The following is a 16,531-nucleotide window of genomic DNA, read 5'->3' as shown; positions in this document are numbered from 1 at the left end:
AATACAAAGAAGCAGCAGCGGCATAGTGTTGCTACATTGTCATTGATGGACCAGCAACACCCCACTTTACATCCCCAAGAGGAGATTTCGAAGCCTTTCCCGGAGGATGGGGTGCATCCGGAACTCCAACAAAGATTTATTAAATTCTGAACAGGTGCAAAAGAAAAAGAGCGAGCTGACAAATTTGCTCATTAACATTAAAAAAATGCAATAACAATCGTCTGTGTGTATAAGTATAGTCTGGCTATACAGCTTGGTCCAATGTTCCTTGGCGAATATTTGCTTTCAGAACAATTTAATACGCGTGTTGTGATTGTTGACGTTCTTGGACCAATGTGTGACCAGGTGAATTGGAAGATCGGGAAGGAACACAACACCTTTCATCCTTCAACATTAGACGATTATAGCCAATGGTGGAGCGGCCACACTACTTGCCCATAACCAACCTCGGAACGTATTGTTCCAGCCTTGACACGAGTGTGGCCCTGGCTTTAACGGGGGGAAAAATGTCTTTGAAATTTTTACGTACAGTGCCGCTGCTTAACGTAATCGCACCAGAAGCCCAGGTTTTAGATCAGGGGTTCTTAACCTAGGGGGTCACCGGGACTTCTGACATGGGTCGTACGAATCTACCAACGCTTCTGTTATAAATCATTTTGTCCCGCTTCTGGTTTCAGAAACATCTCAATGATTTTGATGACCTAGGCTGGAATTAAGCTGTGGGGAATCGGTTAAAGCCGTCCGGATATTATATATATATTTTTCCTTGTGGTTGGAAGAGAAGTCAAAGCCGTCTAGAGATGACACTCGGTGTTTTGGTTGAGGTGTCACATGTTGTCGCATATGTGTATGTCCGTTCCATGCGTATGTAGTGATTTTTGTGATTTGTTTTAGTTTAATAAATAAATTGAATAGATTTTATCATCGTTAATCACTACAACTGGTGACCTATATTGTGAAGAGGACAGGCAACCAAAGGATTTAAGCAAAACAAAATGGCAGATGAAAACGCAACTGGTTCGGCAGAGATCGCCCATGTTTCCGTAAAAGCTCCACCGTTTTGGCGAGCAAATCCGGAGATCTGGTTTAGGCAGATGGAAAGTCAGTTTCTTCTGGCAGGAGTGACAGCCGAGGTGACCAAGTATCATCACATCGTATCTGCCTTGCAACCAGAGGAGCTGTCTGTTGTCGGGGACATTATCACCAGCCCACCCACCGCAACATCTTACGCTACGCTAAAACACCGTTTGTGCACGCAGTATGCGGACTCGGAGGAACAGCGGTTGCGCGACCTAATTTCTGGATTGCAACTGGGTGATCGGAAACCATCACGCCTTCTCCTGGAAATGCGAAGTAAAGCTGGGCAACGGGTGAGTGATGATATTTTGAAGTATTTTTTCCTCCAGCGGCTGCCTACAAATGTTCAGCAAATACTAGCGATATCCAATGATAGCCTGAATAAATTGGCAGAAATGGCTGATGCCATACTTGCCGCCGCGGAAAGCTCCACTGCAATTCATGCGGTTTCAGCTGAAGCTTCGCAAATGCAGACCATTCTAATGGACATTTCTTCCCGTTTGCAGCGTCTCGAAACGCGTGCTCGATCCCAATCAAGAAATCGCCGAGGATCTCGTCAGCGTTCCAGCAGTCGTGACAGAAATTACCAGCACTGCTGGTACCACTGGCGTTTCAAAGAAAAAGCAACAAAATGTGTCCAGCCTTGCAGTTTCAACCAGCAGGGAAACTAGTTGGGCCGTCACTCGATACTCAGAGTGACGGCAAACTCGAGTGCTTCCGGCTATATCTGTCTGACCAGTCATCTTCCGTGCAGTTCCTCATAGACACTGGCGCTGATGTATCTGTACTGCCACTACGCAAAGAAGATTCCCGACGTCAGCCAGACAAGCTTCAGTTGTTTGCTGCAAACGGAACTGCCATACACACCTTCGGTCAACGACTGTTAAAACTAGACCTAGGACTTCGTCGTGCATTTCATTGGTCATTCATCGTTGCTGCCGTTTCACGTCCAATCATCGGATCTGACTTTCTGCGGCATTTTGGACTGCTTATAGATGTTCGGCGCGGTCAATTAATCGATCCACTCACTCAGCTTCGTTCACATTGCAAGATTGCTGGTGCGGACGTACCATCCCCAGCAGTGAAATGCATCCGGGACAATAGTGAATTTCATCGAATTCTAACCGAGTTCCCTGAACTGACAGAGACTGTAGCAACGTTTAATGCTGTTAAACATGACGTCCAACACTGCATTGAGACCAGTTGCCCGCCAGTTGCATCAAAACCTCGCAGGCTACCACCGGACAAGCTGCGTGCAGCCAAGTGGGAATTCGATCATCTAGTTGCCCAAGGAGTTTGCCGACCATCTCAAAGTTGCTGGGCAAGCCACATGGTACCCAAGTGCAACGGCGATTGGAGACTACAGGAGACTAAATGCTGCAACTATCCCTGACAGATATCCCGTTCCGCACATCCAGGACTGTCTCCAGGTGCTAGAGGGGAAACAAATATTCTCCACCCTAGATCTCGCAAAAGCTTTTCATCAAATCCCTGTGAGACAAGAGGATATTCCGAAAACAGCCGTAACAACACCATTCGGGCTATTCGAATTTCTCTTCATGCCTTTCGGACTGTCGAATGCAGCTGCAACATTCCAGAGGTTCATACATATGGTGTTGCAGGGTCTCACCTTTTGTGTACCGTATTTCGACGATGTTCTCGTGGCATCTACAAACGCTGAAGAGCACAAGGAACATTTGCGCCAAGTATTCAAACGTTTTTCCGAATTCGGAGTTCGCCTCAATGCTGCTAAATGTGTTCTGGGGCCACCATCAGTTCGATTTTTGGGTCATTTGATCTCTGCAACTGGCGTTGCACCTCTTCCTGAGAAAGTGTCGGTCATCGCTCAATACCCAAAGCCAGACACAGCCAAAGAGCTCCGACGATTTTTGGCCCTCCTCAATTTTTATCGTCGCTTCGTTCCAAAAGCAGCAGAGACGCAGGTACTCCTGCATAAATTTCTAGCGGGTTCCAAGCGAAACGATAAGAGGAAGATCGTTTGGACCAAAGAAGCCGATGAAGCATTCCTGAAGTCTAAGCGGGATCTGGCAGATGCAACAGCTTTGGCATTTCCAGTGGCAGCAGCATCTTTGGCTATTGTGATAGATGCTTCCGATATTGCCATGGGCGCAACTTTGCAACAACGTGTGTCAGGATCTTGGCAGCCACTTGGGTTCTACTCCAAGAAGTTATCTCCTGCACAAAAGAATTACAGTGCCTATGATCGAGAGCTGTTGGCAGCTTACTCTGCTATCAAATATTTCAGGCACATGGTTGAAGGCCATTCATTCGTCCTGTACACGGATCAGAAGCCTCTCACATATGCCTTCAGACAGACTACTGACAAATGCTCACCTCGTCAGCTTCGACACTTGGATTTCATTGGCCAGTTTACCACAGACATCCGACACATCAAGGGTGCAGAAAATGTTGTGGCAGATGCATTATCTCGGATATCCATATCTTCCATAGACACACCATCTCCCACCGACTTCAAACGAATGGCAGAGGAACAACTCAAAGATGAGGGTATTCAGCAACTACTCACCAATCCTTTATCTACTTCCTTGAAAATCCACTCTCTTCCTGTTGATGAATCAAAGCTTCAGCTGTACTGTGACGTCTCTACAGGACGCATTCGACCACTGGTTCCATCCTCGATGCGTAGGGACATCTTCACTGCCTTGCATGGACTGTCACATCCTGGAGTGAAGGCCTCTGTGAAACTAGTTCAAGAGCGTTTCGTGTGGCCCGCACTGAAGGCTGACGTGACCACTTGGTCACGTACATGCATTAACTGTCAGAAGTCTAAAGTGAGTCGGCATACGAAGAGCCCACATGGGGAATTTTCACCACCTGATGCCAGGTTTGAACATGTCCACATTGATATTGTAGGCCCTTTGCCTCCATCAGAAGGCTACACATATTGCCTCACCTGTGTGGATCGCTTCTTTAAATGGCCTGAAGCCTTCCCTATGCCGGATAGCTCTGCTGACACCGTGGCCAAGGTTTTCTATTCTGGATGGGTTGGTCGGTTCGGTTCACCTAACAGAATCACCTTAGATCGAGGTGTCCAGTTTGAGTCCTTTTTGTTCAAGGCTCTAACCAAGTTCTTGGGAACCAATCGCCAGAGGACCACATCATACCATCCACAAGCAAATGGTCAAGTAGAACGCTTCCATCGAGACCTTAAGTCTGCTATCAAGGCTCACGCAACTAACCGCTGGGTCACAGTACTTCCTACGATTCTGTTGGGTTTTCGAGCCGCCTGGAAGGAGGACTTGCTAGCTACAACTGCGGAAATGGTGTATGGTGCACCTATACGGCTGCCAGGAGAGTTTTTCGTACCTAGTCGTCATCACGCAGATCCATCAAGCTTCGTTGATCAGTTGAAGACCACCATGGAAAATTTAAGCCCAAGACAGACTGTTCGCCACTGAAAACATTCTGTTTTTGTCAGCAAGGACCTGCTGTCTTGCTCATATGTTTTCCTCCGCACGGACAGAGTGAAGAAAGGCCTAGAACCTCCGTACGAGGGACCTTACCAAGTACTGTCAAGATCAGAAAAGGTGTTCCAAATACTAATAAAAGGTCGACCAGTATTTGTAAGCATAGACAGAGTCAAACCGGCTTACATCTGCGGTGATGACCTGCCCTTCAATGCCCTTCCAACGATCAACAAGAAGCAACAACTTCAAAGCATCAGCGGACAACTTCTAACGATCAGCAAGCAACAACAACTTCACAGCAAGCAACCACAAGTTCAAAGCATCAGCAAGCAACAATAACTTCAAAAGATCAACAGATTTCCAGTGACGAGGACCAAACTTTCATGACCACCCGCTCAGGTAGACGGGTCAGATTCAGGTTGCCTTGCAGGTAGTTCTCTTGCTATCGCTGGTGGGGGACTACCTGTGGGGAATCGGTTAAAGCCGTCCGGATATTATATATATTTTTCCTTGTGGTTGGAAGAGAAGTCAAAGCCGTCTAGAGATGACACTCGGTGTTTTGGTTGAGGTGTCACATGTTGTCGCGTATGTGTATGTCCGTTCCATGCGTATGTAGTGATTTTTGTGATTTGTTTTAGTTTAATAAATAAATTGAATAGATTTTATCATCGTTAATCACTACAAAGCACTTGTCCGTGGGGGGGGGGATCACCCCTCCCAAGAGCCTCGAATTACATCAGCATAAATTTGTCTGTCTCGTAAAATATGGGATGATCCTAAGCACCTATAATAAGTCACTTCTGGACCTCACGCTCGATCCGTCTGTGTTTGCTCTATAGGCGGCTGAAGATGTCTATTCGCCGCTGAAGATATTTGCCTTGACTTCATTCACAGCTGAAGATATCTGTCTCAGCTTCTTTCGAATCTGAAGATGTCTGCCTCCGCTTCATTTGCTACTGGAAATGCCTGCCTTCACTCCATTCGAATCTGAAGATGCCTGTCCCCATTCCATTCACCACTGAAGATGTCTGATTCGGCTTCATTCACAACTGAAGATGCCTGCCACGCTCCCTTCGTGGCTGATGATATACGCCTCGACTTCACTCACAGCTGAAGGTATCTGCCTCGACTCCATTCGAATCTGAAGCTGCCTTCCCCCCACACCATTTGACACTGAAGACAGCTGGTCTAGATCATAGTTTCTCAAACTATTTGTTCCATCGTCCTCTTCTTCAAAAGTTCTTCATTCTCATCGCCCCCAACTCAAGCCAACCCGTAGGATCTTATACTAAAACCAAAGCTTCTACCTCTTCCCCCCCCCCCGGATCATTCCATCTCCCACTTTAGGAAACACTACTGAAGATCACTTTTTCCATCGTTCCCATGCAGCTCACTCACTCTTTTGGTCATTCACTTGCTTGAGCACACTCTGGGTCACTCTTTTGCTCTCATGACGTGTATCCCGACCTTTTGTTCATTCACATGCTTGCAAATTCTCTAAGTCACTCGTTTGGTCACTCGCTGATCTGGTCTCTCATACACTGGGCAGAGGTGAATTCATGATTTTGCTGTTCTACCCTAATTAAACTCTGCTAATGAACTTCTCAACTAATTTTCTCGGCTACTCATTCCTCGAATGCCCTCTAAAGGTCTCCATAAATACGCCACAGGCCACCCTTTTCGGCTCTGAGTTTAGTCATACCCTTCATCGGTTTTCTGACAGAACTCTTGAGATTATTTGCATTTATTGCGCCATTTTTTTTTCTCCATGTGCGCAAAGAAAAGAAGCTTTCCATTAATGCTAGCGAGAAATCATACAGTAGTTGTAGTATTTACTCCACATTTTATTTTCTCTCTCTCTCTCTCTTCTTTCGCCCCCGTCTGCAAAATACTACTATTTGAAAACAATGGCAGTCATTCAGATTTTTCAAGAGCTATTGAAGTGCTTGATGGATTCGGAAAAAGAAAAGAAAAACGCTACCGAGTATTGAACCATCGTTCGTTGCAGAAAAATTAAATAAATAAGGCGATGTAAAAACTCTCAGTTTAATTGATAAGCACATCATTGGATTCCATGTAATATTATCGTTATAACCGAGGCTGAAATTCTCAAAACGTTTTAAGCATGAAAAATAGAATCGAATATAGTTCATGAATGTTATATTTCATTATGATTTGGATCAGGGGCGTCGGAAGTGTTTCGAACTTGTGGGTGCTCGTCTTGAGTCCCATGTAGGAAATTTCGATTTCTGAATCAATTCCGTGGGTGCTCGAGCACCCACAGCACCCCCGGCTCCGACGCCACTGATTTGGATAACCATATTTTAGCAATAACACTTAAATTAGGATCATTAATACAGGACATTGCCGATTTTCGTTGATAAAAAAAGCATCGTTATATCCGCAGTATTTATTGCGCGATATCTTCAACCCGTTTCTCGAGAGCACCACGGTGTTCCCTGAGTTGGCCAGAGCGCTCGATGCTCGTGTCCGATTTCGTGCTCGCGGGAGCATTTGATCACATTCCAATTAAACACCTTGTACAAACTGCATTCAGAGATTGAACTGAAATCATCCTGATTTCATGAATGTCAAACTTGCTGTAAGGGTGCTCTTCTTTCGATGATGGGTACAGGCAGTGCTCGCGACTGGAGAAAGGTTGAAGACCTCTGGTCTAGATATTTCTGGGGGAAAACTCCAAGAAAACGGATGAAAAAGTTTCGTTATATCCGCTGTCGTTGCGTTTTTATCGACATTATAAGCAAGGCTCATCAGTTTTATCCGAGGTGTTGACGTGAGGAGCTCTATCTAGCTCTGGGCATTCGCTAAATGCCCAGAGCTAGATAGGAGAAACGCCATTAAAGCGGATTCAAAAGCGTCGAGAAAGTGTCGTTATATACGCTGTCGTTGTGTTTTCATCGACGCTGTAAGCAAGATTCATTAACATTATTCTCTATTGTATCAGCCACGACAGTCGACTATTGACGTTATATCTGAGGTGTTACTCTCATGAGCTTTAGTTCCGGGCATTTGTGGGGAGAAAACGCGTTAGAAATAAACGGTAGTGTCGTTATATCCGTGGTCTTTACATTTTTATGTAAGTTATAAGAAAGATTAACATTTTAACATTATTGTCTATGGAATCAGCACGGATAGTCAATTATTTACTTTACAATCGAGGTATCAATGTAATCAGCTCTATTTCTGGGCATTTCTGGAGAAAACGCCATAGGAACGGAAACAAAAATGTTATATCCGCGGTCGTGGCGTTTTTATCAACGTTATAAGCAATATACATTAACAGGTCTGGGGAGTCCGGACAACCAATCTTTTATCCTCAGAAATGCCTAGAGCTAAAGCTCATCACATTGACACTTCGGAAATAACGGCAATAAATATTGACGTTACATCCAAGATGTCAATGTGATGAATTTTGGGTCTAGACATTTGCTGTGTAAAACGCAACAGCAACGGAAGCAAAAGTGTCATTATAACGTAGGACTCCCTACATTTACATCAACGTTTATATATAAGTAAGAGGGTTCCATTCTTCTCTTTAAAATCTGCCGAGACCGGCAATTATTGACGTTATATCCGATGTCTCCAGGTGATGAGCTTTAGTTCTATGCATTTCTGGAAAATGAAAACGAAAGCAAAAGCGTCGAGAAAGTGTCGTTATATTTGAACTCTTTGTATTTCCATCGATGTTATAAGCAAGGTAGCAGCAGCATTATTCTGTCTAAGGACTCAGCCAAAGCAGAAAATTATCGATGTTATATCCGGGCTATCAATGCGATCGCTAGTTCTAGGCATTTCTGAAAAAGAAACATTGTTTGAATCGTTGTGATAAATATCGACGTTATAAGCGAATTTTCATTAACAAACATTATTCTCTATGGAATCAGCCGGGACTGTCAATTATTGGTGTTATATTCCAGGTATCGATGTGATGAGGTCTAGTTCCAATCATCTCTAGAGAAAACTACATAGAAAAGAAAGCTAAAGCGTTGAAAAAGTTTCGTAATACAGTAAAACCCCTGTTTTACGGCCAAATAATAATTTCTCCGTTAATCAGGGGTTTGAAACGACGAGTCTTTCTGTCCCGTCACTGTCCGTTAAAAAGAGGTTTTACTGTATTCGCGGTCTTTGCATTGCTATCGACGTTATAAGGAAGGTTAATCAACATTATTCTCTACGGAATCAGCCAGGACGGTCAATTATTGACTTTATATCCGAGGCGTCGTTGTAATTCAGTTTGGCTATAATTTGAGTGAACGATGTGTAGAGTGTTAACTCTTCGTACACAACTGATGACATCACTGAATTTTTTTTTTGTTTTTGTTTCTTTTATGGTTCAATCCGTTCGCATCCGCAACGGAATTAATTTATCCACCGTTATACCTTCTTTTAATCCGGAAACATTTCCACAACGTCTTCAAGATGTTGCGCAAACATTTAGGTATGCACCAAGAGCAAGCAGTAAAAGCAAGTCGGTCACGCTCGGTGTGAGAGAGAACCCCAAGTACCTTCCTACGCCACTGACCGACCTTTTTGCCAAGTAGAGCGATTTAAGAAAAAAAATTTTTTTTTCTTTACTTATTTTTATAAGGAAGAAGAAAAACCAATAAAAAATGAATATATTTGTGAAAAAAAGTGGGGAAGTAAAAAAATAATTCTATGCTTTCACTGAAATCATTGGAGCGTCTATACGCGTGGAATCTACACAGTGTAAATGCTGTCGATTATTATCATGTTGACATGTCGTCACGCTCGTAATATACATTGACTGATCGATACAGACTATATTGAGATTTTCTGGTGGCAGAAAACATGAAATAGCAATATTGATGAGCTATTGTTCCTTCCGACAATGTAATATAATTATTTTATGCAATAATCAAAATTTCAAGGAAATAACTCACGGGATTGTTGTCGAGAATCATATCAGAGCAAAGAAAGAAATAATTTCCAAAAATTGAATATTTTGCTTGATATAACATGAATATTAAACAATTATAATAAAAAAAATTTAATAATATCGGTTGATTTACTTTTTGGGATTATGCCCATGCGTGATGTCCCATTACTTAGTGGTGTCCCTGAAATTAAGGAGTCCCTTTGAGAACTCCATTTTTATGAAGACGAACGCACTAATAATGATGGATTCGGTAATGAATGTAAGTAATGAAAATTAAAGAAGAGAAAAAGAAATTTAATGTATTACTGCAGCACGGCTCTCATAAAATACTTCCCAGTAGACTCTAGTGCCACAATCAGTAATCCGGCTTTATTCCTTCCCGCATAGAAGAGGAAAATAATGTTACTGTATGTCTGCTGAGCAAGATATACAGTGAAAACATACAGAAAACATATTTCAATATGTTTTTTTTTTTTCAATTAACTTCCGGTAATCCGACGATGCCGATAATCTGGCATACCGTGGTCTATTTGCCGGATTAGCGATTTACCTCTGTTTAATACGAATTGCCGATCACTGTAATTCAGTGGTTCCTAAAGTGGGAAGGGCGAGAGATTCTCCAAAATAAAATCCATATAAGAAATTCATTTTTATTTTAAAAATATGTCAAAACTAAGAAATGCCTTTATATACTCAGCTGAGCTAATGTATCATGCAATGTAAGTTTACTAAATTCTACTTGTACAATAATCAATATATGAAGTTAATACTTTTACAGAGTGCCACAGAATGATAATATATGTGAATATAATGGGAGAAAATGTATTTACGTTTTATGAAAAATTTTTGTTTAGGGGCCGTTCAAGTATTACGTAAGCAAATTTTTAGCCATTTTTGGACCCCCCCCTCTCCCCCTCCCCCTGTCAGCAAAATTTCGTCATCAGCTCTGCCCCTCTGAATCCTAACTCATATTTTCATAAAGGGTGGTTGATGACGTAAGCATTATCCAACCCCCCCCCCGTCATCAAAAGTCAGCAAATCGGAAACCCCCCCCCCTCTCCCCCATCGATGACGACGTAATACTTGAAAGGCCCCTTATGGTTGATTTCAAGTGTAGAATCTTGTTGAAATCGGACGAGATTCTCTCCCAATCACCCTGTATACGAAAATCAAGGAGCATACACCTCGCTACACTTCCATCTTGCATACGGAACACAAGTACATCAAAAAACAAAAAAATATTTATAAAATATTTTCAAAAAAAAGTGAATATCGTTAAAAGTCAAGTTAGTCATTAAAACCGAAACAAGCGTGCGAAAAATGCTTTCCCCGACAGATTAACTAGCACACATGGTCAGCCCATGTTAGAGGGGTTACCGATAAATTTTCTTGGTTGAGACGGGGGGCCCCCCACTTCAAAAAGTTTGGGAACCGGCGCTGTAATTTAGTCTCTTCAGCAATGGAGATTCCGTATTTCGATATTTACTCTGTAATAATTCTAGCTTATAATTTTCAAGTGAACTGATCTTGTGGTAGAGAATCCACACCTGATGCAGGTGCGTATCCAGTGTGTTGTGGAGGAGGTGGGGGGGGGGGGGGAGTTGAAATCCCATTTTTGCTGGATGATAGAGAAAAATGTAAAATAGAACTACAAATAGGTATAATTAGTGCCAAAACCTAATCAAACATTATATAAAAAGAGCTTTTCCTACATTGCCCGGAAGATATTAAACACTTTTTAACACTGAAAATCAACTTAATAATAAAAACATAAAACATATAATTTTTGTCTTGGTTAGAAGTCTAGATTATGAAGCCATTTTGATGAATGTATTATAAGCAGATATAAAAAGAATATTGCACAGAGTACAATAATACAGTCGAATCCTGTTATAACGAACTTCAAGGGACCGAAGAAATCATTTCGTTATAAAGGAATTTCCAATTTTTTATAGGCGCAAAAAAATCGTTGTATCAGAATTTGATTCCAGAGGAAAAAATACTTATTTACTTCTAGATAATAAAAAAGACGAAGTTGAGTTTTAAAAATAATACAAAGCAACTCAAACCAATAAAGCATTGGAGTTTTTTGCATAAGTTTCACTTAATTAACATTTTAGAGGCAAATAATCCGTAATTATTATTATTATTTTTGCACAAGTATTGTGGAAGCCAAGGATTCAAATTCCTCTAAAGTATACGCATGCTCAAACAAATGGTCTGGAAGGTTCTTTTGATCTGATAAATACCGTTTTAGAGTTTCAAACTAGCTTGATGGTTTTTGGCCAAACTTGTACGTCTTTAGGCCACAGCTGATGCAATTGAAACTTCGGAGTGCATTAACATTGCATTGGAAGGCTTCAGATGCTGTAAGTAGCAAACCATACTCTGGGGCAGCGGTTCTCAACCTTTTTTGACTCGCGGAGCTCTTTCTGGTACGTAATTTCTATGGTGGAGCCATGTAGGCCTATTTTTATTTCTCACTTTCGCTATTTCACCATCTTTCCATTCATTCACATTTTCATATCAACTGAATTTGCTTCCCCGCAAATCTGTTTTGCTACAACACTATACCATTCTTTGAAACGATTCAATCAGCCGACACTTGCTTGAAAGTTTTCGCATCCAACAGCACGTGCGAATTCCAAAACCTTTTCTCCTATGAGTGGACTGGTAACTGGCACATTTCGGGAACGAATGTCCTGAAACCAGGTAAAGACAGCTGCATCCACATCTTGTAAATTCGAAAATTAGATCTTTTTTCTTAGGGGATCCTACAACTACTGTTTGAATTTGCAATTTCGATTTTGTCCAATTTTTTCAAAAACGTTGAAAGAGTAGATGGAGATTGACTGTTGTTTTTTCGGACACTTGTTTTCGAGTTCGTTATAACGGATTTTTCATTTCGTTATACCGGAATAGCGCAATACTTGGTATGTAAATTGATTTGAAGGGTGGGAAAAGTTTTCGTTACAACGAGATTTTCGCTATAATGGTATTCGTTGTAACGGGATCCGACTGTAATATAAAAAAGAGGAAATGATGTAAAATATATTCTATTGAGCTTCATAACAAATAATTTAATACTAAAACTTTTGTTTAAAAAAACAACAAAAAACTGTAAAAACATATTTATTTGATATAATAGCCAGTTTGCTAAAAAATATTCCATAAATAATTCCTTTAGCCATGGCCCCCACAAGGGGTGGGCTGACAAGGCTCCAGCCCTGAGGCCCGGGAGGATTTTAATCATTTTTTTTGTTTTTTCACACTATAAATTCATCATAAAAGGGGCCCCCGTGAAAGTCTGGTCAGGGGGGCCCGTAAAAGATCCCAGCCTAGGGGCCCTGCTTCAGGATGTGGGGGCCATGCCTTTAGCCCTGTTGGAAAGACTTTTCAATCCCTTGAGGTTACAAAGTGTTTTTCTTGTATTTGTGAATAATATGTTGTATTTGTGCGTATTTTATGATTGAATCTGAGTATTATATGTTTGTATGCGTCCAAAAAAGAAGCGATGGAAATGCTATATTTCGATATTTACTCTGTAATAATCCCAGTGAAGTGATCTTGTGACTAAGACATCAGTGACCATCGGTTCTACCTAGCTCGAAGTACTACAGTAGCATACAAATACCCAGTTTTTTTGTTTAACTTTTTTTCGTAAAAATTGAATCAGATGGCTGCTCCTTGACTAAGACAATTACAAAAATCATTAGATGCTTTCGTAACACCTTCTGACCTCTCGATAACGTAAACTCTTACAATGAAATTTTTGTCCGTAAAGGGGGAATGATAGCTAATGAGAAGTAGAATACTGCTTATTTAGGCAGTGATTCCCAAATTTTTTTAAGCGCTACCTAGTACCGTTTTAACGTATGGGCCCCTACCGGACACGTTCAGGGGACCTCATAAAAACGAGATCTGCTTCCAAATTTTCGACGCAGTCATTGCACCTATAGTCATTGAATAGGCCTATACTGCAAAAAAAAGGTAAAGATTTGGCATACGTCGGCCTGCTTTATCCAATGGCTACAGGTGAAATGGACGACTTCAGTGACGTCAAAGCTTCGTGCGGAGGCTTTCTGCTATAGAAGGTGTTGGCTCGGTTTATATCCTACGGGACCTCTGACTGTAAAGCCATCACCGGGAAGCATATTGAAGTTTAAGTCGTAGATGTGGCGGAGTCTTAGATCACAAATACTGAAAAATTCTCAAATTCGGGGCTGGGTGTATACTATGATATGAATTGCAGGGACGTAACTAGGATTTTCGTATTATTTTTCCGCCTGCGTAAACATGACTTTCCCACACCCATCAATTCAAAATTTGATAATTTTATAATGGTATTATACTCATCCACCTAAAATTCTCCACCGGGGGCAGTTACTCCCCTTCCCCCAGTTCCGGCTCTGTTTAATTGAACCTCGCTTTGCCCGGCATGTCAGGACAAACAGACCAGACCCCCAATATTAAAAAAAACTAGTCTCAAGTTTTATGGCATGTCGATCAATGCGCGGGAATTACGCCAGAGTACCCTCGGTCAACATTTCCAATAAGTCATATTGGGATCTCAGATACAATATTTCTATTTATGGGAGCAAATATTTGACGGGGGGGGGGGGAGGAATGCACATGGGCCGGATCATACCCCCCCCCCCCACATCTTAGATCCGGGCCCCTAAGTCTGACATCTTTGACGGGGCCCTTTCGTAGTGAATTTATAATGTAAACATAACAAAAATAATGAAATTTGTTTCAGACCCTCGTGCCGGAGCCCTATCAGCCCTACCCTTGTGGGGGTCATGGACCTACAAATATGGCTTTCATATTCTGGAAGAGGACCCCACCCCCCCCCCCAGGCCAGACTTTTCACAGGGCACCTCCATAGTGAAATTTATATATACAAAACAAAAAAATCACGAGAATTGTCCTGGACCACAGTGCTGGAGCCTGGTCAACCTCAACCCTTGTAGGCAGTGCCGTCTTAAAGCATGGGCCCACCTCGGGCGCAGCCCGGAGTCCTCAAGAGAAGAGGGGCCTCACAAAAATTAGATTTGTTTGAAATTTTCTAGAATTTACCTGGTACGGCCTAAAAAAAAACCTCTTGGCCCGGTGGCTCATGATGCTCTTAAGACGGCCCTGCTTGAGGGAAAAGCCATGCCCCTATGCCGGGGGTTCTCAAATGCTTTCCACCTGCGGCACCCCTTACCCTAATCAACGCTTATCGGCAGCTTCTCTGAGCAATTTAACAAAGAATCTCTCCCAAAAACCTTTGCCGGGCCGCCCTTGAGCGGCGCCTCTGGCAAAGGATGACGGATGTTTGAGAACGCCTGACCACGGGCGGAAATACGGGGGGCGTGGGGGCAATACCCCCCCCCCTCCCCAGCGTCAAAGGTGGAGTCGACTGATCTAATGTATTTATATGAATTGACATTTTTATTTATTGATTGAATTCATCATCGTGCCTCCCCCCAGACTTCCAAGTCTGTCTCCGCTATGCCCCTGACAAGGGCCGCAACTCGATGCTTGGTCGCCCGGGCGAGCGCGCATTTTGACGCTCCCCTTGTAATGTTGAAGGAGAGGTTTCAGAATGAAATTTGCGCCCCCTCGGGTCTAGCGCCCGGGGCACGAGCAACGCCGTCTTAACGCGTGGGCCCACCCGGGCACGGCACGGGGGCCTCAACAGGAGAGGAGGGTCTCACAAAAATGAGAAGTTGTGGAAATTTTCGAGAATTTTCCAGGTAGGGCCTCAAAAACATCATTTGGCCCGGGGGCCCATGATGCTCTTAAGCCGGGCCGTGGGCACGAGACCAGCCTGCTCCCCCCCTAGTTGCGGCCCTGCCCCTGACCTATGCCTACAGTCGTTGAAGTCCATGTCCCTCCGCTCATTGTGTCAAAATATTAACAAAACAATCGAAAACAATTTCTACACTTGCGGCAAAAATAATTTCCAATTCCTCCCAGATCGGAAAAAAAAGCATGAAAATTAAATATTCGCAACCATCGGAAACAAATCCAACAACAATTTACGGTCCACAAATTTCCCACACCTTAATTTTTGGCATTTTTCACACCATATTGCCACAAAAAAAAAGCAAAAAAAAAACATACATACCACTATGAAAAAGAAACAGAAAAAAAAACTTGTTGCAGCGATCAACTTCCACCCCTTCACCTCGAATAAACTCGTCCAAACTCCACACACGCACGCGCAGTAGATCGAAAGTGAAACCGCGCGTGCGCGGTAGTGAAGGAATGTTTTTTCTGCACTCGAAATCGCAGACGAGAAAGGGCTCCCTCTCGCTTCTTTTCCCCGTGGAAAAATAACTTTTCCCTCCAGTCAGTAGTCGTCTGTTGTTTTAACTGTTCGCTATAACTTCCCTCTCCTCGATGCTGTTATAACGCGGCGACCATTGGTGTCTTATTTATTTACCCGTAACCCCCGTTTCCTCTCTCTCTCACGCTTTCATTACTCTGTGCGTGTGTTTTTTGTGTCACTTATGTAATTGTTGAGTTCTTCGCAATTGTTGAATTTGATAATAATAATTGTTATTGAATTGTTAATTGTTGAGGGGAAGCAAAAATGGGTGAGAGCCAGAACGCCAATGCCCAGAATACAGCTGATTATTTGGCCCAATTGTTGAAGGATAAGAAACAACTCGCGGCTTTTCCTAACGTTTTTCTACATCTCGAGAGGCTTTTGGACGATGGTACGTAAAAAAATTACTTCATTTTTTATTATTATTAGTTCGTGTGGGGGGGGGGCGGCCCTTTAAAAACTGGGGGTTTTTTCCTTGCTCTTAGATATGTGTGTGCGCTAAAAATACTGGAGCTGAGGGAGAGTTTTTATACAGTGGTGATGGCTTTTTGAGTGCGTTGTTGAAGGTTCACATTCCTGTGATCAATTCTCGCGTTTTGGTGCGGGTTTTCTCTTGGGCGAGCACGTGGTCTGTGTGTTTAGGTTTAGTGTTCGGTATGTTCCGTGGTGATCAGGGCCGGGACGGGTCATTTTGTGTCCCATGACAGTTGCGTAGGTCCGCGGGAAAAGTATTTTAATTCCCCTAACCAGCTGCCAGTTTTCAATGCT

At 42.7% G+C, this 16,531-nt stretch overlaps 3 protein-coding genes across 6 annotated transcripts in view; all 3 read left to right on the top strand.

The window, feature by feature from the left end:
- The first annotated feature begins 995 nt into the window (after window positions 1-995).
- On the top strand, window positions 996-1,560 carry LOC149066695 (uncharacterized). The gene is made up of 2 exons (XM_089253098.1): window positions 996-1,370; window positions 1,471-1,560. Exons 1-2 carry the CDS (start codon window positions 996-998, stop codon window positions 1,558-1,560), a joined length of 465 nt encoding a protein of 154 aa, XP_089109224.1.
- A 148-nt stretch (window positions 1,561-1,708) lies between these two features.
- On the top strand, window positions 1,709-2,470 carry LOC149066694 (uncharacterized). Its single transcript, XM_089253097.1, has one exon. The coding sequence runs from the start codon at window positions 1,709-1,711 to the stop codon at window positions 2,468-2,470; it is 762 nt and encodes a 253-aa protein (XP_089109223.1).
- A 13,254-nt stretch (window positions 2,471-15,724) lies between these two features.
- The window catches only part of how (protein held out wings), a 38,078-nt gene continuing 37,271 nt past the window's right edge, over window positions 15,725-16,531 (top strand). Inside the window, exon 1 of one of the 4 annotated variants that reach the window (XM_089253212.1) lies at window positions 15,725-16,154. In XM_089253212.1, coding sequence (XP_089109338.1) covers window positions 16,028-16,154 — 127 coding nt within the window. In that variant the 5' untranslated portion in view covers window positions 15,725-16,027. The remainder of the gene's footprint in view (window positions 16,155-16,531) is intronic. The other 3 variants (XM_089253213.1, XM_089253210.1, XM_089253211.1) reach the window with 3 other exon arrangements.

The sequence above is a fragment of the Pholcus phalangioides genome, unplaced genomic scaffold, assembly GCF_987345545.1.
Source record: "Pholcus phalangioides strain wild (caught in Gottingen) unplaced genomic scaffold, Ppha-v1.0 ptg000032l_1, whole genome shotgun sequence".
In the NCBI taxonomy this organism is placed as follows: Eukaryota; Metazoa; Arthropoda; class Arachnida; order Araneae; family Pholcidae; genus Pholcus; species Pholcus phalangioides.
This window is presented reverse-complemented; position numbering and strand designations above follow the sequence as displayed.

What these genes read in the sequence shown, in the direction of transcription:
- LOC149066694 (XM_089253097.1), top strand. Translation starts at nt 1,709, where the DNA reads ATGTGTCCAGCCTTGCAGTTTCAACCAGCAGGGAAACTAGTTGGGCCG.
- LOC149066695 (XM_089253098.1), top strand. Translation starts at nt 996, where the DNA reads ATGGCAGATGAAAACGCAACTGGTTCGGCAGAGATCGCCCATGTTTCC. An exon ending in GAAGTAAAGCTGGGCAACGG is followed by an intron (nt 1,371 to 1,470) that starts GTGAGTGATGAT and finishes ATAAATTGGCAG; the next exon opens with AAATGGCTGATGCCATACTT.